Source organism: Excalfactoria chinensis, chromosome 3, assembly GCF_039878825.1.
Source record: "Excalfactoria chinensis isolate bCotChi1 chromosome 3, bCotChi1.hap2, whole genome shotgun sequence".
NCBI classification, from domain to species: Eukaryota; Metazoa; Chordata; class Aves; order Galliformes; family Phasianidae; genus Excalfactoria; species Excalfactoria chinensis.
In genome coordinates, this window is record NC_092827.1 from 71,578,873 (window position 1) to 71,602,901 (window position 24,029).

The window sequence follows — 24,029 nt, forward strand, 5'->3', positions numbered from 1 at the left end:
AGAAGAATATTAGTTTTTAAATTGCATCCTTCAATAAGCATATTTGAATCATAGAATCACAAGGTCAGAAGGGACCTACACAAGATCATCTAGTCCAACAGACTAGGGTTCAAGAGATCAAAGTAATTAAAAAAATAGAAAGGAAAGAAGACAAAATGAAAGAAAATACACTTAGATAAGCTAACTGTTGAAATAAATAAAACAAGTAAAAGAAGATTTCAAGAAGCAATGGATATTAAAGCTGCAGAACATTGCTCTGCATGTAGTGCTTTGTGGATGACAAAAAGACAAACCGATTCAAAAGTGTTTCTTCCAAGATCAAACAAAGTGACAGATTTCTAAATTCCATCACAAGGGAGCCTGGAATCTACAGATTGCTGAAAGAATAAAAAGGGAAAACAGAATATTTTACTCTACTTGTTTCTATTACGCTTGTTGCATAAGCACGCAGTTCTGATTACTCCACCAAGGCAGACAATATATGCTCAGTTTGTGTTTATTACCTTATGGCTGGAAAAATTTGCTCAGTGACCATTTGCATGAAGTGTTATTTCTGAAAGGCATTGTGACCTTAACAACACACTGCTGACATAATCTTGAACCTTAACATAGATATTATGCAGTCCTGTAACTTCACTGATATTCTTCACATCACATGGCTCCTTAGATTAAAATCATCAGCAGCAGAAATCTGTTTCATTTTGAGAGATGCAAGTGACTATAAATTTCTGCACTAGATGTTAATATCTGTTTACTATATGCATTTAATATTCTGTCTGAAGGACAGAAAATTTGCTGAATGCACTCTCTTCACAAGTGTCAGCATTAGAGATATCACTCTGTAAGAATAGGTGAAGAGAGATGGAAATGATGGAGAGTAATGTAGAGATATCATTCTGGGATCTTTACTTCCAGATGAATTACTTCAGAGCAAGCTTAACGTAATTTCAATTCCAACCACTAGGCTCTATAAAAATTTATAAAACTCCTTAGCATTGTAGAAATCTAAGGTTACTTTGAAAATTAATATATGAAATCTACAGAAAGGTTGGATGGTGCCCTGGTCAGTTTCATCTGATGAGTAACAACCCTGCCCACAGCAGGAGGGTTGGAACTGGATTATCTTTAAGGTCCTTTCCAACCCAAGATATTCTGTGATTCTATGCTAAGTCAGCAGTGACAGATCAAAGCACAGTTCTAAGAAGTCAGTCAAGTTTCAAGTGGACAAGAAACATTCGTGACCTAGATGGGCAGACAAAATTCATCAGAGATAAAATACACTGTTTTCTTTGAACCCCTACATAAAATATCATTGGCAATCATCACCTTTTGGGATGAGACAGCACCAGTACTTTTGCAACTAAGACAGAGTGCGGGGTACCAACACTGCCACAGGTGGAGCACAGCTACCTAACAAATGTTTTTTGAGCTCATACAGTCTTGGCAACTCTTACCAACTCTTCCAGTAACAGTAGGTAGGAACTTGCATGCAATCTATATGTTGTAGAAATGTCATAACTAATTTTGTCTAATGCCATCTGTTATTGGTTTCTCTGTGCCAAAAAGTGTCAGTGATTCAAACCACTATTGTCATACAAAAACCATCCGTGCAAATTATCAGACAAGATTTGGAGATATTTTCTGTGGTGTGAACCTGATATAATGGACCTGACTACTTATCACTAAACAAAAGCAATGTGACTGTTCACAAAATAACTGGATTATCAACACTTCTAACTGTTCTGGAACTTGCAAAGCACAAGCACCCATTTCCACCAAATCTATGAATACACACGCACTAGTAACAGGCTTCAATGCAAATAAATTTGCAAACAGCAAACATGTACAAAAATACCAATCAATCAACTGTGAAAGACTTTTCAATTAAAGATTTTAAAGCAGAATTATGCCACTGTTTCTACTAACCATCTAACACGTTAGAAATGCCTTAGAGTGAATATAATCTTAATTCATCAAGTCAGATGTGTTCCTATTAATTATGGTTCTTTTAAACAATAGCTACATATATTGGAAAACAAATGAGTGATATTATATAATGCAAAAGTAGATACTACACATGCATTACCTCCAAATATATTCATTTCTAAACCTACATATACAAATGTTGTAGAACTTAAAATTAGACTTTGCCACCTGCATATCTGGTGTCTGTGGGCACCAAGAGGTTTTAGCTTATAAACCTTTTCCCCCTCTCCCTCTTTTGAAAACAAGTCAGTACAACCCAAGGCCCTGATTGCCTCTAGAAATAAAAGATTTTTTTTTTCTTTCTAAATTATTGGCATAACAGTTTCATACTACTGATTTCCTATTGTTAGAGAACTCTTTAAGGCAGACTGTGCCTAAACCCTCTTAAAATTGGTGGGTTTCAGACTCATAAGAGAAAATAAGCTGTTTCACACTGCAATCTACTATGGTGCCTATTTTGAGGATATTTGTGCGTCTGATGAAGTTTTAATTCCAGAATATGCATTGTTTCCCAAAGAATGTTAGACAAAAGCTGGACTACAGCACCTTATGTTTTTGAGCTAAGACATCTAAACTAGACAGTAGGCAGTGACAATGGAAACCACGCCATTTACCTCAACAACTCATTCAGAACTGCACAGGATCCATTCTTTGACCAAGTTTCAAAATCCTGCCCTGTAACCAGAAGCTTAAAACAATTCTTCCAAGTTTATTTTAAAATATGTGAGAGTAGCAGGAAGAAAGCAGAGCAAGTACTAGATAGCAGGCTTCTTCTATCCCAAATTAACGTCATGTTCAAATGAAGGCAGAAATTTGAAGAATTTCTGCAAACTGTTAGAGCTTAAATATCAAGGACCCAGATAGATCCTCTACAGAAAGACTATCTTCTACATTTCTTAAACCTTTGTGATCACACCCCCTATTTTCTGAGGTTAAGGATCTTCAGTACTGGCTCAGTCTGATTTTTGTCATGTGCCTGGTAAGGCAGGTAACTCTCTTTCAAGATGAAAATTTAAAAACGTTTACATGGATCAGTATTTTGAACCATTCTTCCACAATTCAGACAGATGTTCTGTGTCAAAAACATTTTGTCCATCTATACGCATCTCTAAGATGTAACAAAAGTTCTACTTGCCCTCTCTTTTTAGTCATGATTAATAAGGTTGGACATGGCTTGGCTTACCTTATATTGCAGGATCTAGCTCCCCAGCTGAAACAAATGAGAAACATTTCTTATGAGTCTTCATGGGATTTAGGCATAAAACCAATGCTGAACACTTCTGAAGACTTCAGTGGATGTGTGCACACATAGTAACATAAAATCAGTCAAAGAAGCTTAGGTGCCTAAATAGAAAGGTCTAACAGCTAAACAGGAGCTTCTGCATAATAGTGTTGCCTAGATGTTAAGTAGATACTTGAATGTCCAATGTGAAACTGAATTATGTGAAATTCAGATCCAAATTGCTTCCTTCAGGACTCACCCTTGATTGACTCAAAGGATCCTACTTACTTGTTTCTGAAAACCCAAAGATGAAATGAGTCTATTTTTGGTACTTCTGAATTTTAAGATATGAAACTTGTCTTTAACAACCCTCCTTCCACAGTCTTACAGAACCTGGCCTAGGAAAGACTGACTGATAAGAAAGCAGTGAAGCTACAACTCCATTCAATACCTTAGATATAGCCATTAGCTGGGTTTCAGTTCTTAAAAGCACTCTTCACACTCTCATGCAGCAAACATCCATTAGCATCCATTCCAGTTCCCCACTGAATGGAGTGTATTATTCCTTATTTAGCCTTCACTCTGTTTTTCACATTGATTCCCAGTATTATCATTATACCAAAGGGACTTAAGTGTTACTTAAATACATAAGTTTAGGTTATTCTTCTATATAATGCAACTACTAAAACTATCCTTTAAACAAGTCTAGACCAGTCCTACACACCAGAGATAAACACACATAAGACCGCAACTCATAGGGGCCTGCCTACTTTATTAAAATCTCCCATGGTTTCTCTTTCATAATCTGCTCAATGTTCACTGTCCACTTGTTTGGAATATTTTTTCTAATACTGAAACCAAATATTCTAGGCTGAAGATTTAAATTTAATCATGCCTTACCCAACCATCTGCCTACAGAAAACTGCAAACTCTCCCAGCTCTCCTCTCCGTCTGAACATATTTTATGTCAATATAAAATTATCAAAAGGTGCCCCTGCGAAATCTCATAGGTTTTTCTTTCCCAAAGAAGCAGTTTTCTCTCAAATGGAGGACTCCATATTCCTATGACTTGCATTACATTAACTGGACTGAGGTTCTCAAATGTTCTCCATATTTCGATAACAAAACACAAGTTTTTCAGTTTTTCTATAACATGTTATAACTACGAAATCTTCTTCCCATTCATTCACACCTTGACATAAAGAAAATGAATGTGATTGTGGTCGAAGATAAGAGCTAATGTTCCAAAAGCCTGACAGCTCTAAAACCACTCTAGGCCCTAAGTGTGCCAACAAAAGCAGACAGAATATGGTCTGAAAAACATTTAGGTATGATGTATAGATATTTAGCATATACAATAAATAAACACATTTAGTTAAATATTCACTACTACTGTCCGTTGGGGAACAATTTCATTAAAACAAAAGTAAATAAAAAAACCTTCTAAAACACTAAAAATTATGAAGTGTTACATGAACATGCAGATCAAGTCTGTCTAAACTAAGTTCCAGTGGTTCTGCTCCCACTGTCAACTGCAGCTACGTGTTTCCTATCCTTATGTGGTATATAACCTGTGAAATAACACACCGAGTAACGCAGAAATCAAATGCAAATCAGAATTATGCCAGTAGAGAAAAACAAAACAAAACACCTAAAAAATAAAAGCAGTCTGTAGCCAAACCAGCCCCCTAGACATATAAGCACTGGTGCAAGGAAGAAGGCAGGGAGGGGCAACATATGGTGGGGAGCGCAAAGAGCAGCTTGGAATCACGCAGCTGCCCAGACAGATTTGATTTGTCATGGAATGGTAACTGCTGTTTTTTGCAATCCAAAGTGCACAAATAAAAGCTCAAAAAGCTTACAGTGCTCCACTTTCTACTAATTTATTTGTTGCTCCACAGTAATAAATTTTGTCTTTTTTTCTAATTTGGTTGTATCTAACCAAGAGACGGTAACCCTGAGCAATGCTCATAAACTACTTAGTAAGTCAGCGTATCATCTTATGATTAGACTCTGCCTTACTTAACACAGAGACTTCATATGATTCATCAGTTTCTGTACTAAAATTCAATAGCTGTAAGTTCAATTCTATGATTTTTTTAAAAAAAAATCTTATTTGGAAACGGACAGAGTCCTCTTTCCTTATCTGCCACAGAAAGCACTGGCAAAAAGCATTCCTTGCAAATATATGAAAAATGGTTTATGAAATGGAAGTACTGGGGAAAAGGGGAAAAAAAAGAATGAAGCATTCGTATTGAAGAAAATGCACTGGCACGCCTTAAAATCAATACTGTCAGCTAAAATAATATTGTAATTAGCATGGAACTTAGATTCTGTGCACGTAAGAAATGATACAACAACCTGCTAATTGAAAACAATACCATTCAGATGTTGCTAAGGCACAAAGACCGGTGCATAATTATGCACAAGGAACAGGAGGGTTACAAGAAATGTTTCAATCTAGTGAATCAAACAGCTGAGAAAAGGCTAAAGCAATAACCTTGAAAACAAGAATTAATAAGGTACTGTCACAGCACAGGAAGGATAAGGTGCTTGTTTACACAGTAAGCCAAATTTTGCCTAGAGGTAGGTCTACTTTTCAGGAGACAGTCATATACATACATGCATAGTATTTGTATACACATGTGAGAAAGTGAGTAACGCCTTTAACTAAAGAGAATCAAGAATTCACCCTAGATCTGCCTATTATGAAAGGTCCTATAAAAATAGCATCATAATTTGTATGTTTAGTGATAAACTTGGCAGTGTTAGAGCTGGAAAAACATACTTGTGTTTGCTGTTGCTTTTTAAGAAAAAAATGAACATATATATTTACAGCTATGATTATAAGAAACAAGTGCTTGGATCTAGCTTTTGGTGCCAGTGCTGGAATTAATAATTGCCAGACGTCCCTCAGGGAGAGAAGCAGCAACTGACCTGCCTAACAGTGATGCTGTAAGAAGAAATTCATTAATAGTGTATTTGCAGAGCACTCAGATACCACAGCAAGAAGCACTATGGAAAATCCTATGAGGAAATAAATCATCCTGTATGCAGTGTAGGATCCGGCAGATGTGCAATAAAGAAAGCCTGCAGACATACATTAAATACGAGATAAAAAAAGATTCTACCCATTATCAACAGAGATAATATCCCCTGAATGAGCATCTTCTCCCTCAGGCATTAAATGTTTGATGTATTCTCATTTGATACAATGGAAAAGTCTTCTGACGTGGTAAGATTACACCAAGAACCAGTTAGGTATTTCATGTAAAATATAGCAACAGATAATGTAATTAAAGTCTATCATAGATGTATGTTCTGGAGCTAGTATTTCCTTATTACTGAACGTCTAATTTTGCAACTAAATAACACTCCTGCAGTGCAACAATTATTAGCAAGTGTATACTACTGTAATGCTCAGAGGTTCCTATCACCGCAGCCCTAGGTGTGCTGGCAGACTAAATCTGTTCATGCTTCACAGTGCATTTGCTGAACTGGTTCTGTAATCACGCTACCGTTTTTTATAGCTAGCTCAAGTCAGTAAGGATAGCAAAGACATGGCAAGGAAAAGATCAAAAGTGGTGACAAAACCTGCAGGTTCGCTGCTAACTCAGTTATCTGTACAAACATCGCTCACTGTTCTGTAAATTACTCATTATATTTTACTCTACACCACTTCAGTTCTGCTCTTCTGCCCATGTAAACTGAGCTTTGTCTTAACCCATCATCTCAAATCTGAACTCAGAGTTCAACTTCCTCCTCTGTCAAACAGCAGGGACAAGAAGGATGTGTAAGGAAGACTCTAGGATGCACCCCTGGGATGGAAAGATCTATCAGAGCTATTTTCTGCAGTAGACCAGAAATGGTGTGAGGAAGCACGAAGACAACACTCACATCTGCCCACAAAAATGAAATATCTGATAGAATAAGCTGGTTTTTAGCTGTAGTCCCAATATCTGTGCTGAGATGCAGCAATGCTGTTACATATTATGGTTCTTAGTACCAAAATAAAAAAGAATGCATGAAGCACGCTACCTAAAGACGCACAGCGATAGAGACATCCCTGGGCTAAAGAAGTGCAGGTGATGTGTGAGAAGCCCTGACTGCACCATGCTTAAAGGGTTCTCAGGCACTATTTGAACAGGCACAACCTGTGGTTGATAATGCCCAAGTTAACACTCATTCTGACGCCAGGATCTAGACTGCACAGCAGAGGGGCACAGCTCATGGGTGCCGATCATCTAGTCTGGTGAAAAGAAAGACAAAGCTCTTCTACAACCTCTGTGCAATGGATAGGTACTATGGTTAGGCTGCGGTTGGACTTGATGATCTTCAAGGTCTTTTCCAACCTGGGTAATTCTAAGTATGAGGAGCGGCTGAGGTCCTTGGGTGTGCTAAGTCCAAAGCAGAGGAGCTGAGGGGCAGTGCTGAGCTCTGCTCTGTGTGACAGCGACAGGGCCCGAGGGAATGGCATGGAGCTGTCAGGGGAGGGGAAGTGGGGGTTGGGGACAGGGTCTGCACCAGAGGGCAGTGGCATGGAACGGGCTGCCTGGGACAGTGGTCATGTTCCCAAGTTTGCTGGAGTTCAATAAGCATTTGGGCAAGGCTAACAGAAATACGGTTTGAATTCTGGGTGGTCCTTTGTGCAGACAGGAATTAGACTCAAAGATCCTTGTGGGTCCCTACCAACATAGGATATTTCATGATTGTACTATGTGGAAATGGTCTGAGTATTCCACACAATCTGCTTTAGAAAGAAGATGCTAGTCTATGCTTACCTAGCAAGGGGAAGGCAGGCTCAGGAATGTGCAAAACTCCCAGAGACAAACAAGCTATGTAAGTGTTTTCTCTCCTCACCACTGCTTGCAGCCTTGGCTACATGAATATTTGCTGCTTAGGAACAACAACAGCTCAGTATATAGGCTGGTGAAGCATGAAACAGCTTGGACCCTCCTCTGCCCAATTCACCTTCTGATTGAAAGTGCCATGTCAAAACTAAGTTGTCTCTTAGGAATGCAGAACCAAATAAAGATTAACCAGTTTTCCTGGGAATAAGAAACAACAAACCAACATAAATGTGAAGCAATAGAGCTGGCAATCATTTCATCATCATTAAGACATTTTAACAAAAATTCAAGAATCTGAAGAAATAAACTAAAACACAGAATGAGGAAAAGCGTTCATACTTAGAAAAGCAAGAATTTACAATATTGATCTTCAGAAATGGCCAAAAGTAGAACAGGGTTCTAAGAGGACAGCAACAAAACTCACAAGAATTACTACGTAACAGTCACTTTGAATCTTTGTAGCTCAGAGCACTCAATTTTATCGATCTCTTCATTTGAATACTCTAAAATTTCCTGTCTCAGGAATCTGCATTAGTCATAAGGGAAACTGAAGCTAATAAAATAGTAAAAGCCTATGTTTTATTTGCTTGCTCAGCAAGTTAACGGATCTAATTAATTCCCACAAACTGACATAAATGTTAATGACAATTGGTTTCCTTTCCTAGTTAAAGTTTTTGCTCATCTTTCTTGGAAAGGGGATAATTTTTGATATTTGGCATACTAAATAAATTATATCTAAAATATCAGTTGTGAGGTACTCCAATATAAATGTACAGGTCCTACTTTTAACTGCATTTTACTCTGTGCAGCTTGGGACATCAGAATCACAGGGGAATGAAATGACTTTTTTGAAGACAGTTTCATTGGTGTTGATCTTAGAATAGACATTTATTTTTTGACACATCAGAAAAATACAATCCCTTCTTTCACAGATGTCTGCTAAAGCTGATGTAGAGTCTGTGGTTATCAAAGGATCAGTATCACCTTTAGTCATGCAGAAGAAATAATCAAAGCCCTGGAACAGGCAACGTCATGACGTGACAACTCTCCACAATGATTACATTAACACTAAAATAACACAACAGTCTTCAAAAAGTATGCCAGTCTTGTTCAAAAGGCAGTCCACCTAATGAAACAGGACTTCCACTTGTAATTTTTTGTTTTACTTTCCCAGACAGGAGATTATAAGGAATTTAAGCAAAGATCAATTTTTGTTGGAAAATCATGTTCTTTATTCTTTATCATACAAACACACGTTATGTTAGGGTGCTGGCACAAGCAGTAAACATTTACCTTGACCTATTTTTTTTATAATATCCTTTCTGATCCATATATTAAAGTAACCTGTCTCAAAGGTGATGATCATCAGAATATATAGATTATCTTTTCCTTTTAAAATTTATCCTAACACTAAAATCATGCTTTTATCAGATTATCTCAATACTAAAGGTACTTGACTATTCAAGATAAATGTGTGTGAGGTTATCAAAGCTCTTAAGAGATCCTAATTTCTTTTACCATTTCTTAAATCCTCTTCACTTTATTTTTTTTTCGACAGTTTTACATAAGGGAAGTTTAGTCATGTACCCTCAGTGTGCACCTCCTCTTTGAACAGGGATTTTGAATTTCAAAATAGTCCTTATGCAAGTAGGCACCTGAGAATACACACACAACACAGATGCCTGTGTCAGTTGGCTAAATCTGACTAGAAGTATTTTCCTGTGCTTCGGAATCAGCAGTAGCATAGGTATGTTTCATTAATTTATTTTGTCATTGCTTAAAATAGGAAACTACTTGGTCCCACAGAGTATAACAGCAAGTTCTCTCTACCACTAGTATGGCTGCAGTGAGTTTAAACATCTATCTAAACACTGCATCACCTTTTTAACCAGTGCAATCAGCAAACGTCTACTCCAGCCACGGTTAGAGTTTCAGATTTTTTATAACTATGAATCAAAGAAAACTGAAGGCTCACAGGACAACACCGCTCAACAACAGTTTGCACTTTATACATGCCATCTTGGTCTGCATTTAAAGTAAAGTGAACATCAGGTAGCAGTCAGTGTCATAACAACATAAAGATGTTGGTCTTACCCTTTGATTTCAGGTCGTTTAATACTTTTGATTCCACAGGCAGGATGTCACTCACTAGTTTTATCTCAATATTTCGGGATGCCAGTTCAAGCAATTTTTCAAAAAGACGTTGACCCTGGAAAGGAAAGTAAAAGTGGTAAAGCACTGAATTGTTTAAACAGCATATCACTGAATTAAAGATACATGTCATATACATAGCTAGTACAACAGGTGAGTAAGTAACTTCCTAAATATGGTTAAACCTACACCACAGGTTAGTAAGTTACTGTTCTGAAGGCTAAACTTGCCTTTTGCTTTCCCTAGGCATTGTTGTCACTGATGACAACAAGCAACGCACAGAGAGTGAAGTGTCTAGATCTAGATGCTGCATGAGTGTATTTCTATATTAGGTTTCTTGTAACCAGTTACTTCATGTTAAATCAGGAAAAAAGTGTATGAAAAAGACTTCATCACACACTTTCCCACTGATTATTCATTGTTTTTTTGAGTGGTTTGAACTATAGTGCAAAAAACTTCCATGTTGTCATATGCTCATATTTAGAAGAGCTACACCAGACAGAAGAACAATAATCTACATGTATTTTATGTACATAAATTTTCCCTTTTATGATGCATTATTTTTACTATATAAGCCCTATTATCTAACAATGATGTTTAATTTCTAGGTCCAATATTTACTTAAAGCAAAACACTTGGTTAGAATCATGTAGCTACATGACATGAATAAAATATCCTATGTACCATATTGTGCCGTGTTACTACGGTCACAAAGTTGGAGCTTCTTTCCTTGTTGCCATTTGAGCTTACTTCAGCAGACACCAGTTACAATTAGCAGTATCATACACAAAAACATTTGGGTCTAATCAGTTGAAAAAAGTGTCTGCTCTACCTGTATAACTCAGTAAATTCAGTATAATGCTAGCACTGGGGTAAAATCTTGCACATCAAGTTTAACAGTTACGCCAATTTTCAATTAAGCAGGTAGAAAACAGAGTCTTTCACAGGACTGCATTAGAGAATTCTTTGTACGCCACCTCCAAACTGTTCATCTGAAATTCTTAAAAGGATCTTTCTGTTCTACAAAAACAGCCACTGCAAAAGCAGATTCTGATGAAGGGATGTGATGTAAAATGGACTAACAAAAACTCATGCAGAAGCCCTCCTTCCTCACCACACCATGAAACAGCAGCCAATGGGAGCAGCTCTTTGCCCTGTAATGCCCATTGAGCCTTACCAGGATTTCAGCAGGTACAGAAAGTAGCTCTTCATTTGCGTACAGTACACATATTTCTTAAGGTTCACTTCCAAATGTACAAACGTATATGGCAAAATAAGAATACGCAGCCTCCTGAAAACTAGCTTTCTCAAAATTACAGAGCAGCCAGAGGCTGCAGTGGAAGCACAGATCTGCTCTTTGTGCCTGTTTGATGGCTCAAATCCACAGCACAGCTCCCTGCTCATCCCAGGGCTTCTGGGAATTTATTAGTCAACAATACGCTGTACCAATGAAAGCAAGAAAACTTAATGATAAAAGCATGATCTACATGAAGAACTAAATACTTATTAGACTCAGCACTTTTGAGATGACAAGGTGCTCCCATTTGGATGAAATAGCACACACATTTTATCTCACATACCTAAAAACCTTTGTTGAGCTTCTATGCAAATCAGCCATTCCCATTAGTCACAAAGCTAAAAAAGATCTTTCTCATCTTTTTAGTTTTATTTATTTTTGAAGGATGTTAGTTGGAAGAATTTATTTATTAAAGAAGGCAGATGTTACTAGAGTTAAGGATTAAAGAGATAATAGTGTGCAGGAGATGGGTGCTGCATACAGAATTATGCAGCAGCTCCAATGCAACCCTTGGGCAGCAGCATACTGCTACTGACCAGCACCCCTTGCTGCCCTGGATCCCCCTGGGTCTCTCCTATAATTACTGCAGACTAGTGCTGCTAGACTACAGTCAAATTTAGGGGCCACAATGAACCGCACTGTTTCCAGCCCGTGCCTTGACCTGCTGTACCTAATCTTAGCATTTGCTGATGTGTCCAGTGCAGCACCGTGACTGTCTTCTACAGGCCACTCTGACAGTTAGTGGCCCACCTGAGGGGTGAATACATCATTTGGAGTGATCCAGTTAAGACATCACCTCTGAAAACAGGTCTGTTTTCCCATCAGGAACATCAGAAGCTATGTGTCTATCGTATCCTTTTTTGTCCAAACATGTTCATACATAGTGAAACCTCAAACTGATAAAAACATTTAAAAATCTCTAAGTAGCAATTGTTACAGAATCATGAAGCGTGGCTGGCTAAGACTAGGACTGCACTCACTACAAACATCTGTGCTTATACAGGAATACAAAAAAATATCATCCAGCATCCGAACTGGAAATAAGTCCTTCTGGTACATCTCTTGCTGCTTAACTCCTTGCCAGATATTACAACTCCCACAAAGGCTTAGTCCAGGCATTCTAAACAACTATTAGAAATACACAAGTTGCTTTCAGAAATCCATATGTACTCTAGTAAAGTAGCATATAAGAAATTCCTTCTTGTTGTTGAAGTACCTGGCCTTCTTTTGCCATTAACATTAATTTGAAACTCAGTTTCTATACTTTCTGACATGTTTACTTGCAGTTTTACTGGTTTGTTCTACGAAAAAGAAAAGAGACAGGACAGAAGGTCTGAAGAGTTTTGTCATTGTTGTCAGCACATTTGAAATGCTTCTGTTAAGTACAAACCCTCATCCTGTCATACAGACCACACTTTCTATGTGAGACAATACTGGGCTGCTGTGCCACTATGTGACAGAGATCTGAATCACTCTTATGCAGTTAGATTGCGAGGACTGAGAAATAGTAACAAGCCAAGTGCCATGGAAATGCAGCACACTGCCTTTCACTGTATTTGCATTTTAGCAGACAATAACGTTAAGAAAACAGCTTCTCCTGATAAAATACTATCTGACATTTTCACAATGCTGTGTCAGAAAACCTACTGAAAAAGCCAAAATCACTTGTAAAAAGTATATATCAAATGAACAAACAGCTTTAAGCTACCATCCATCTCAAACATCCGTCCCAACTATCCATTGCACAGCAAGCTGGTGAATTACATTAAAAAAGAAAATAAAAAAATAAGTCCGAACTACCAGAAATCTCTGGAATTCCTCACAGAGAAATTTCTAATCTCTTCATAGGCAGACTGATTCTAGCCTGGATGATTTCCTTTGCTTACTGTTACCTTTGTCAGCCCACATTCCTCATTAAAAATAAAACAGGGGAGATAAAAACCACCAAATACATTTGCTGAAGTTTTCTAAAAGTGAGTGTCTGTCCCCTTCAATATCTACAACTTAGACAACGCTCAGCTTTTTATTTCAACAAAAATAAAACAGTTCTAGAATTTTCTTCTGAATTTATTTTACGTAGTTCTACTCACAGTCTTAACAAGTTGTCCTATCATCAGTTGTTAAGTCATATCTGTAAAACATCACTAACAAGCAGAGCACTCTGGCAGAAAGCAATACAGTAAATAAATGCAATTGACCCACAGCTCACATTCAGAGATTTTTTTACCAAGCTGGACAGCTGTCTTACACAAGATATTCAGGTGGAGTGGGAGACTTCTCCCATCAAGCCATCTGAGAACAGCTTCGGAAATAGGGACAAAGTCAGAACCAATTGGTTTTTGTACAACCATTGTAAAAGATCAGACACACAGGTCCATCCACTGATCAACTTAGGATACTCCAAATATCCATTCAGAGGGAAGTCTGCCATACTTATGGCAATATCAATAAACTAAAATAGCATTGATCCTTACTTGTTAACATGAAATTGGTGAGGAAAGACTTACTGAAACTATGTAAGGACACTGCAAATTAATGTTTTTAAACATTAGAAAACTCAGAGGAAACCAACCGAAAAAAAATCGTTACATCTGCATGATTTTATATTCCCATCTCCTTTTATTGAAACTGAACTATAAGCTATCTTCAAAATTGTTGTTTCCAATGTCTTCTGATACCTCTAAACATCAGACTGCCACAGGAGGATTCACACGTTCACATTCTGCAAAGATCTCAATGTCTTTTGTTTAACAACTACCCTGCTGTCTCGAAAACGCACGCAGATGACAGCAAAAACCTGCCAAAACACAGTTTTCTTCTGAATGAGAAAAGCAGGTATGGAAAGCTTATTCAAAAGTTTGAAAAACTAATATTTGTTTACTTGATTTTCAAAGCAGTGGAAGACCACAAAACATTTTAGCATTGTGTGTTCACATTTGAAAACTCCAATTCAGCAAGACTTGCGCTGAGCACATCGGTCAGCACTTCACAAAGAATTCAGTCACAAAACATGGAGAGACAACTGTTAAGGAGAAAAGGTAACGCAAACAAACAAAACTGAAGAAAAATAGAGTGGGAAATTCCACAATTTTATGTACACACATGATGCATACATATATATATGCACAATCATAGATAGACATATGGACCATAGGTTTATATGCATGTACGTGTGAAGCTAAAACTGTGAAATTTACCACTCTTTTTCTTCAAGATGTATTTTGGACTTACATATACATACACACAATAGATTCATGCATGTCCATAAATACACAAACACAAAGAACATAGCTAGGTCCTTCAATCAAGAAAAAACAATCTAGCCTACTCAGCCATTCTCCTCCAAAAATCAGGTCTGGTCAGGTAAGGAAACTTACTTTGTAATACATCTTACTATTCACCAAATGGAAATTCTAATACAGCAGGATGTGAATCCCTAAAGAAAATGGTTATGTTCTCAGTTTCTGACAAAAGCAGAGTCATTTAGGGAACGACTAGAACTGCCTTAACTATAACCACAATAGCACCTAGAAGTTTCGCAACACCCCCTGCATAACATTTCTGTTATGCGAGGGTAAATTTCCCTGCATCTGAATTTGTAAAGATCCAAGGACACTCGACTTTTGAACACTACCAGATAACAATTACTGAAGCTCCTCTGTCATTTCTCTTTCTTTTTATGACATTAAAAAGCAAATGCAATAATACAAGTTTTCTTCCCCATTTTTCACTCACTAAGCTTTGTATACACTCTCTAGGACAGCAATTTGCTAAGAATCCCTGCCTCTTTGGCAATTTCTTCAGCAATTAGATTGGCCAATAGCAGCACACTGTTTTAGGATGAATAGACAAGCGTGACAGAAAAATCTATCAGCTGTTCAGCCCACACTGCTGTACAAATGAGGGAATGACTGGAATATTAATCACCTTTTAAACAGAAGTAATTACTTTTGTAAGACTACTCCGTATTCTAAATAGAAAACTAAAATAGAATATTACTAAAAATATGTTACATTTTTATGGCTTTAACAGTGCATATAAGGGTGAAGAAGCAAATCCACTTACATGCCTCTTCTTCCTCTTCCCTGTTCTGACACTCAGCAACATCTCACAGTTTTTACTTTGCATGAAAATGTGGAACAGTGAATGGAATTGATGCTCAACTACTGAAATCCCAATTTCCAGTTTGCTATTTTTACTCTCTGTTTGGGATTTGTTCGGCTCTGCCGGTACTGAAGCAAATGACATGTTAAATTTTTTCAGACAAAATGTTTCTAAAAGATTCATGCACAGACCAATTCATGCACATCTTGAAAACATCTAAGGCATTCTCTGTGAATTCGTCTGCTTGAATGACAGAACATGGGTTTTAAGTTTCTTAGGCAATGAATTTCATAAAGCTTAGCTACATAATTACATTGTGAAACGCTTCAATATTTTGATATTCAATGAATTGATTCACGAACTCTACTCCAATATTTATAAGCATTATAAAAGGAAGGGTTTGCTCTAAATTTTCCATTTCAATGCTCAGCTCAGGTTTTCACTCATTTAAATGGACGTAGAGGAGATTCTGAAGAAAGTGGATGTATGCCCTTCAGCTATGCAACCGCCTCTCTAAAAAGAAGTACCATTCAGTTGATTATGTGAAAACATAGGCAGTTCAAAGCACCATCTTTGGTTACTGAGAATACCAGTCATTGCCTATCATTTAGCATAAGGCATTTTTTACAGCACAATATCATCCAAACTAGAGAGGAAAGTGAAAAGTTTGTGACATAGTATAGTATTGTAGATTCCTTATGTTTACCCTACTGTGATTTTAACTGAATTCCATTCCAGCTAATAATCCATTATTAAAAAGACACACTAAGCCCACCCCTTCTTCAATATATCAATTTGACAGGGTAACACTAAGTGGAAACCTGCTCTTACCCCATTTCTATGGTGACTACTATATTATAGACATGTTCGAATATTTATAGTTTTGCAAGTTTCTTAAGATTATACAATGACATTCTTTCCTAAGATGGAAGTGATCTGAATGAGTTAGATGTGTTCCCTAGTCCAGTGTGCTACCACTCCCAGAAAACTAATATCTTGGCAGAACAATCCTCATTAGAAAATGTTTGTGTGTTTGTTTTTGTTTGTTAAACTACCCAAACAAATCGGTTTGCTACATAGAAGGGATGCAGCTCTAAACAATTCACAGACAACAAAAACAGATTGTTAAAGTCCCATCTTTTTCAGTCTAGAACATACCTGGCATGCTGATGGATGACTGTGATTGAGGTCCCACTGGGAAGATACTATGTCAACAGACTTTTCAGCCATATTAAGCAAATTCATCCAGCCTTGGAAAAGAGACAAGTGGGATGGTGCACTGTCTGAATAGTTGATCCCTTCAGGAATATTTTCCACAAGAGCAACCCTGAGAATAGATAAGGAAAAAATAACCACTTAACATGAACACTTTTCTTTATAAAAAAGTCTCCAATTGTAAAAAAATAAATAAATGCCAGGTTTGGGCCTGTGGTTCAACATCAGCTCCCAGAAGCTCTCAGCAGTCCGTTATCTCACAACTCATTCTGAAGTTGCCAACTGCCATGCTCTGCACTTCCCCAAACAATAAAACATGGAGATGACCTAAATGCTAAGGCAGTAAAGCAATTAAAGCTTTTGAAGCCCTGAAACATCAGCTTAAACACAGAAAAGCTTAATTCTTATAACAAGATGGAACCAGTCCATAAAGAGAAGATGGGAAGCATAAAACAATCTCTTAATTCTTTGCAATTCTTCATCCTTGCATTTACTGTCTCTTCTCTAAGCAATGTGGCAACATGCATACTCCCTGACATCCTCTTACATCTGCTTTGCAGCTGACATTTTGTTATAAAAAAAGTGTCTACGTATGCATTTTCCCTCTCAGTTGCTCCAAGCTGCCTAGTTGTACTCTTAGGGTTTTTTTGTTTGTTTGTTTGTTTTACCTACATAAGGCTTTGACTGGGATCCTGTGGATAAGGAAAGGATGATGACTATGGGGGTTTTTTTGTTAATTTTCTGTTCGTTTTGAAAGGCTCCTTACTGTCAATACTGTTCAAAATGCTTGCAAATTACATACATTTCCATGCATCCAATCCAAGAAGCTAAACAAACCTCTTGATAAACTGACACTTTTAAATACGCCTCTGTTTCAAGGAAATTTTGTTTCATTCAGCATGCTTGACTTTCTTAAATTACAGCAGGTAAAGCTCCTCACTTCACTCAATAGAGGAACATTAAAAATAATCACGAGTAAGAAGAGTGCCTTTAGGTAAACAGGTGAAATTATCGACTCGTACAAGTTGCACTTCTGTAAGTGCCTCTTTTAATGTGACTCAAACAAATTAGATTTAGGAAAGCTGTAACAGGGACTCCGTTTCATTGCAATCAAGTATAACAAGTTTTTCCAAGTTTGTTTCTGTACTACTTATTATCAAAATTATCAACTTCAGCAATATAATTTTTTTTAAAGTTTTGTTTTGTTAGTAAATAATCAATATAAATATCTAATATAACTGAGAATTGCGCACTTTCTGCCCATGAAAAAAATAATAGTTCTGTATCTTCTATTACTGAAATTCATCCCACAGTGTTATATGGGAAATGTTACAGCTATTTCACGAAGTCTAACATGTTTGTGAAGCTCAGACACAGGAGGACTGAAGTTTAGTGCTCTTTAATACTATGGGGCAGGTTGGGTGAAGTATTGTGAGAATGTGGTAATTATCATAGGCTTATTCTTCCTGCCTGGCAAAAACAAACCTACACCAAACTAATAAAAAAACAGGCACAGCTTTTCCTTTCAATAGCTTCAAGTGTTCTCAAATTCCCTAAAACAACTCAAACAACATACGTATTGCTGAACTACAGTTACTGACGAGACATTCCACCAGATAATTGAACATACTACTTTACTGATGATAAACATTAAACTTAACAGCATTACAGTAACATAATTGTAACATCAACAAATTAATGATGAGAGGTTAAAAATACATTTTGTTTTTTAATGTCTTTAAGCATACTTTATTCTAGAATATTCTAACTACCCTGTTTATAATCTTTCAGAATAACTAGTCCTCAAAAAACAAACTACCCTTTTGTGCCTATTCGCAATGCTAAACTTTAAAAAATAAATTATTTTAGCCCATGTTTATACATACATTTCTGCTGCACCTGATATTCTTACAGAACTTATTAAAACTTTACATAAATCCCTTAGAAATCTAGTTTGCTTCTTTTGGCATTGTTAACGTTGCTAAGAGCCCTGACAAAATTATAAGTTTTCAGAGTCCCAGAGCTCTTTTAATACAACAAAGATACTCAGCTACTATCTAAAGAGAGAAAAAACAATGTACAGGAGGTAAAGTGATTTCTACATGTGCATAATAAAGAAAAGCCACCAACAACAATTGAGCAGCAAAGATGTTAAATTAATCCATGTCTTTTATGTCCTCTTCCATTGTCCACCCAAACACAAATGAACACAAGAAAGTGACTTTAAGTATTCTCCGAAGACATTTTACATATCAAGTGATTATTCCAAAAATAATCCATCATGTTTATTTCTGATTTAGCAATAATTTAAAAGTGCACAACATTTCCTAACAGCAGATCTGACGAAAATCTCCCAGTATTGCCTGACATTCACAGTGGTTTATGTAAACAAATAGACATGAACCCACTAAATATCTAATAGGATCAAATATGTCCAGATCACTTGCGGTGACTTGCAGCAGTGTTTCCTATGGACTGTACTGAACTGCTGCCTCACTGCAAAGCATTCAACTCTCCCCATCTTTGTCAAGCTATAATTTGATAAAAAGGTAACACTCTTATGGAACCACAGAAGTGTTAAGATAATTTAGGGATCACCTAGTTCATCCCTCAAAGCTGGATCAATCACAGCAGGTTGTCCACTCAGGTTTTGAATAGCTTAAGTATCTCCAAGATCAAGAAATTTAACATTATTTTTGAGATTAGAGCCTTGATCCAACCAAACACATAAATGCTTATTTCTGCCATATTGACTTCACCTCAATAGGTGTGAAGTAGGGGAAAACACTACAGTATAATGCATATACATTCTATACACAGATTCCACAAGCAGCTGGTAGCAATTTCATAGAATGTAATACAAACACTGCTGTGGATGTCAGCCTCTATTCTACATACACATTTGAGTACTGATACCACAAAGATATGGAAAAAAAAAAACCACCAACCCAGTTCGTAAAGTAAGTTATTTTTGTCTTCACAATCTTCCCTCCTCCTTGGGCATAGCAGCAAATGTCCAGACAAGATGACTTTTGTTTAACTTCCATCATAAAAATTTGAGTTCACAAGCCCCAGTTCCACCAATAAAATCTAAGCTTATTTCTGTTTTGTTCCACTATGACCCACAAAGTGCTTTTTTGAAGGTACTACAAAAAATTTCCAGGAGAGAAGGGCATTTGCAGACCTTAAGGAACATCAGACATGATGACACAGTTTAGTCTGCAAAAGTGTCAAAGCAAAACAAAATAAATGTAACACAGTGATTAAAATAGACTTCACCTATGGTCAAAAGTCATTAGAAGATAACCTTACACCTGTTAGATATTTTTCCTCTCCCTGATTTCCTGGTGCTTTATTTATTTCACCTAATTAATGCCAACATAACCTAGTCCCTTCAGTAATATAGCTGAATGTTCTCAAACCTACCTCAAGCAGACTTAGAAACCTGAAAGTAATGTATGATTTCTGTGATGTCACAGAGGGAGAGAAGGGTCAGAGATGAGATTCGTGCCCCTCTAAGTGAACAGAAAAGTGGTAAGCAGTATGGCTGTATTTAATGCCTTCCAAGGAACAGAACTTGACCTCTATAATAAGAGGCCTCTGAGCTCAGCTGCATGACTCACATATAGAAATTAAATCTGAATTCTGTCCCATGCTGAGGATTCTCCTTTTTCTCTGACAGTCCATAGGACAGGAAAAAAAGATTCATTTCTGTTCTCAGATCTTATTTTCTTCTCAAAAGGAAACAGTTTAGGATCTGAGTTAATTAGAGTAGAAAGAGCGCTAGCACAGTGAAAATTGGCCGAAGCTATATGCTTGCTGCTTCAATAAATTTATTACATTAACAAATATTTATAGCTTTGCATAAAATGGGCTCCAGTTAGTCTCTTTCCAGAGTCACACATGAGATCTGGTCTAATGCACCTGAGTGCATTCATTCCCTTCCAGAAAAAGTATAACTACTATTTCAAAATCACACAGAACAAACTCTCTGAGAGAAAAAGCTTCCTAAGAAATAAATAAAACCAAAGGAGGCATTGGCACAGTTTATCAATACATTTGGCTGTTCCATTACAGTTAGTGGTAAGGACTTGGAAGGGCTGCTTAAGAGGATTCTTTGATTTAGATCTGCACCAAACACAGAAGTGCTCAGATTTCTTGTGTTAAAGATTCTGCAAACATACAGCATAGATACAGAGCTTTACCTGAACATTTCTGAGTATTCAGGAGAGCAGACTACTGCGATGCTTAAATTAAAAAGCTGCTGGAAGTGCTTCCCTAATGAATACATATATTTTTAAATTATTCTATGCAATCAGTGATAAAACACTGCAATGAGCATATTAACACTTCTCACTTTAAGAAATCAAACAGCAACCATGTGCAAGATATGAATGGAAAAAGGAGAAAAATGAGGACATAGAACTAGATGTTCTAACCATATTTCCTAAATTTTCTTTCCCTGCATAATGAACTACAACTAAGAGGGACATACAGGCAGTGGATTAACAGTTGATAGCATGCACCTGAACAGGACCACCTGACTACCACATTCAAGCATATAAGGAAATCAAGCCTTAGCTACAGGCTAAAGCAGCAAAGCAACATTTCTCCCAGCTGCTTCAAGCCAAGGAAGCGTATATCACACTCCTGGGCTTTTGTACTTCATCACATATAGTCAGTCAGCAGCTCCCCAGTCACACTTGAGCCAGTGTGGATGCCACAAGAGCATTCTGACACAAGAAATGGCTACAACATTTTAGACCACGAAAGCAAGATACAATCTGCTAAGTAAACGCATAGCCAGAGACTGCTAAGCTGTCCTGCACCTATTGCAAAAGGTTTGACAGACCTTCTCACCCATGGCAGCTACAGTTTGTGACTGAAATCAGAACACACTGCTCTCTCTTCAGTCAAATGAGTTGCCCAGTTCTGTTTAACATGCAGCTGCAGGAGGCAGCTGTGGCATAAGAGTGGGAATAAAGAGCCTTGACAACTTCAAGTGTTCACTGACCTCCATCCTTAGGAGCTTCAGCTAATACCTAAAACTAGTAGCACCTTCTAGCTTCACCCTTCCAGGTTTGTGCCTTCTCTGCACCTAGTCCCCTTCCAATTCTTCCTATTGGTCTGCAGAAGGAATTAACACAGGCTATTACCCACCTGTATTTTCACATCTCATCACTAAACCTTTTTATACTTTTCATAAGCATCCAGGAGACCATTTCATTACTGCTATTCCCACACAGTTGCTTTTGTGCCCACTCACCACAATGTGTACAAAGCCAAATATAGCATTTAGACAAGTGCAATGCATCCATCATCTTAAGGCCCAGATTCTTAGTCAGTGGTTACCTCAGTGAAACAACACTGATTTTCAAAAGTTGAAGATTAGACTTGACTCTGAGACTCGAAAAAATAACTATAAGCATCTCCGCAATATCTCTTCTCTGCGGGCAGTCCTATGGATCATTATGTGAGAAAAAGATGATTGCCTCAAAAAATATATATATGTATATATCTCCTACTGTTTCAGCTCCCCTTAAGTGACACAAAATTTAACACATCACAGAGATTACTTTCAAATGAAAGACCTGCTATACATGAACACAAATCACCTAAGGTTCAAAAATGTGAACAACTTCTAATTAAATGTATTTTAGGTGATATTTCAGGTGTCCTATTTAATTATTTCTCTTCAGTGGGAATCCTACAAGAACTGATGAGCACCGGCTCATCAATATCTCAATCCAGCCTGTGTCAGCAGCTATTGAAGACCCTCTGTATTGCCTCAGAAGTAATCAGAATTGAAACGTAATACAAATTAAAAACTAACCTTAAGGTCCAGAACCCAGAAAAAAACACAAAAAGATGCTTGGAAAAGCTGATAAGACCAGTAAAGATATAGAAAAGACAGCAGCTGAACCAAATTAGCACAGCATTCTTCTGACTTTTTCCACATACTGATGGGATGTTCCAAAATTGGCATCATACTCTATATTACCTAGTCATCTAATTCTTTGCTTATTGTCATGATTTTTGTTTGCACTCTATTTCAATTGAATAATTCCCACTGATAAGAGACAGCTTTTCAAGATTCAAGTGGCTTTTGCTTCACTGAACAATTGTTTGAAATACTCAAAAATTGTTCTCTAATGCAACAGTGACACTTTTGTCAAAGAAAGCAACATTATCTCTAGACACTAATCATCATTCATTTCAGCAGAGACTGTAGCTGAATTTCACATATGAGAAAGCACATCAATACAGAGGTCAAATGTTCAGTTCATGGCTTTCTTCATGCGTAACAGAAATAAGCCTTGGGAATACATCTAAAATTCATTTAGTGGACACAGACTAAGAGTAGAAATTGCCATCTGTCAAACACATATATTTGGGCTTTAAAACATTTTCATTAGGCTATTGTAACAGTATGTGCTAACTGTGACAAGAAGTACTAAAAGTACTACTGACATACCCATCTTCTTCATGCTTAAAGATACTGCAAAACTTTGCAGCATACAACCATGACTGAACAGCTTCTATTTAGAAGATGATACCACAACAGGATTTTAAAGACAGTGCAGGAAGAACAGTTTTCATTGTAATGGTACATAAAATTTAAAAGAAAAAAAAGAGAGAGATAGATGAAGGATGCCAAATCAACACTTACAAATGGCTGACATTTTTCTATGGTCACAGCAGCAACCCAAAAGCTCATTCTGATCAACAAAACTTCAGGAGAGTAACAAATTTCTCCCATAAAACCTTCTCTATGACTATCTCAACTTTGTTTTTAATTCCCCTTGTTTCTTATCATTTCTCTCCCTCAGCATTTTCTAGATGCTCGAACATTCATTCCAGCTCATTGAGGAACATTAAATGACAGAGAACAAAGAATTTTTCTCACAGCTGTTTTACACAATGAAACAAACTCTCCTGGCCAGTACTCAAATTGCATCACTTTGAACGAACTATTCTGTCTTGGGAGATTTTCTTACCCATGCTCTTGCAAAAACGCTAGGAAGCAGACAGAGAATGGGGTCAACTAAGTCGTCTTGTGGGATCATTAGGCTTTCCAAGGCTAACTGGCTGAATCCTCCATGATTTTTTCTCTGCATTCTTTACACAGAACGGCTTGCTCCATGCATGTGCCAAATTTTCCTTCACCATCTTTTGCTTTAGTTCTTCTCTGCTTCCATTCCTC

At 37.2% G+C, this 24,029-nt stretch overlaps 1 protein-coding gene across 4 annotated transcripts in view; it reads right to left on the bottom strand.

Annotated features, from left to right (window-relative positions):
- The window catches only part of PLD5 (phospholipase D family member 5), a 160,712-nt gene that overhangs the window by 45,658 nt on the left and 91,025 nt on the right, over positions 1-24,029 (bottom strand). For all 4 annotated transcript variants that reach the window (XM_072333154.1, XM_072333157.1, XM_072333156.1 and 1 more), the window contains exons 3-4: positions 16,769-16,937; positions 10,153-10,267 (exon numbers count right to left, since the gene is read on the bottom strand). In XM_072333154.1, the coding sequence (XP_072189255.1) occupies positions 10,153-10,267; positions 16,769-16,937 (284 nt within the window). The remainder of the gene's footprint in view (positions 1-10,152; positions 10,268-16,768; positions 16,938-24,029) is intronic.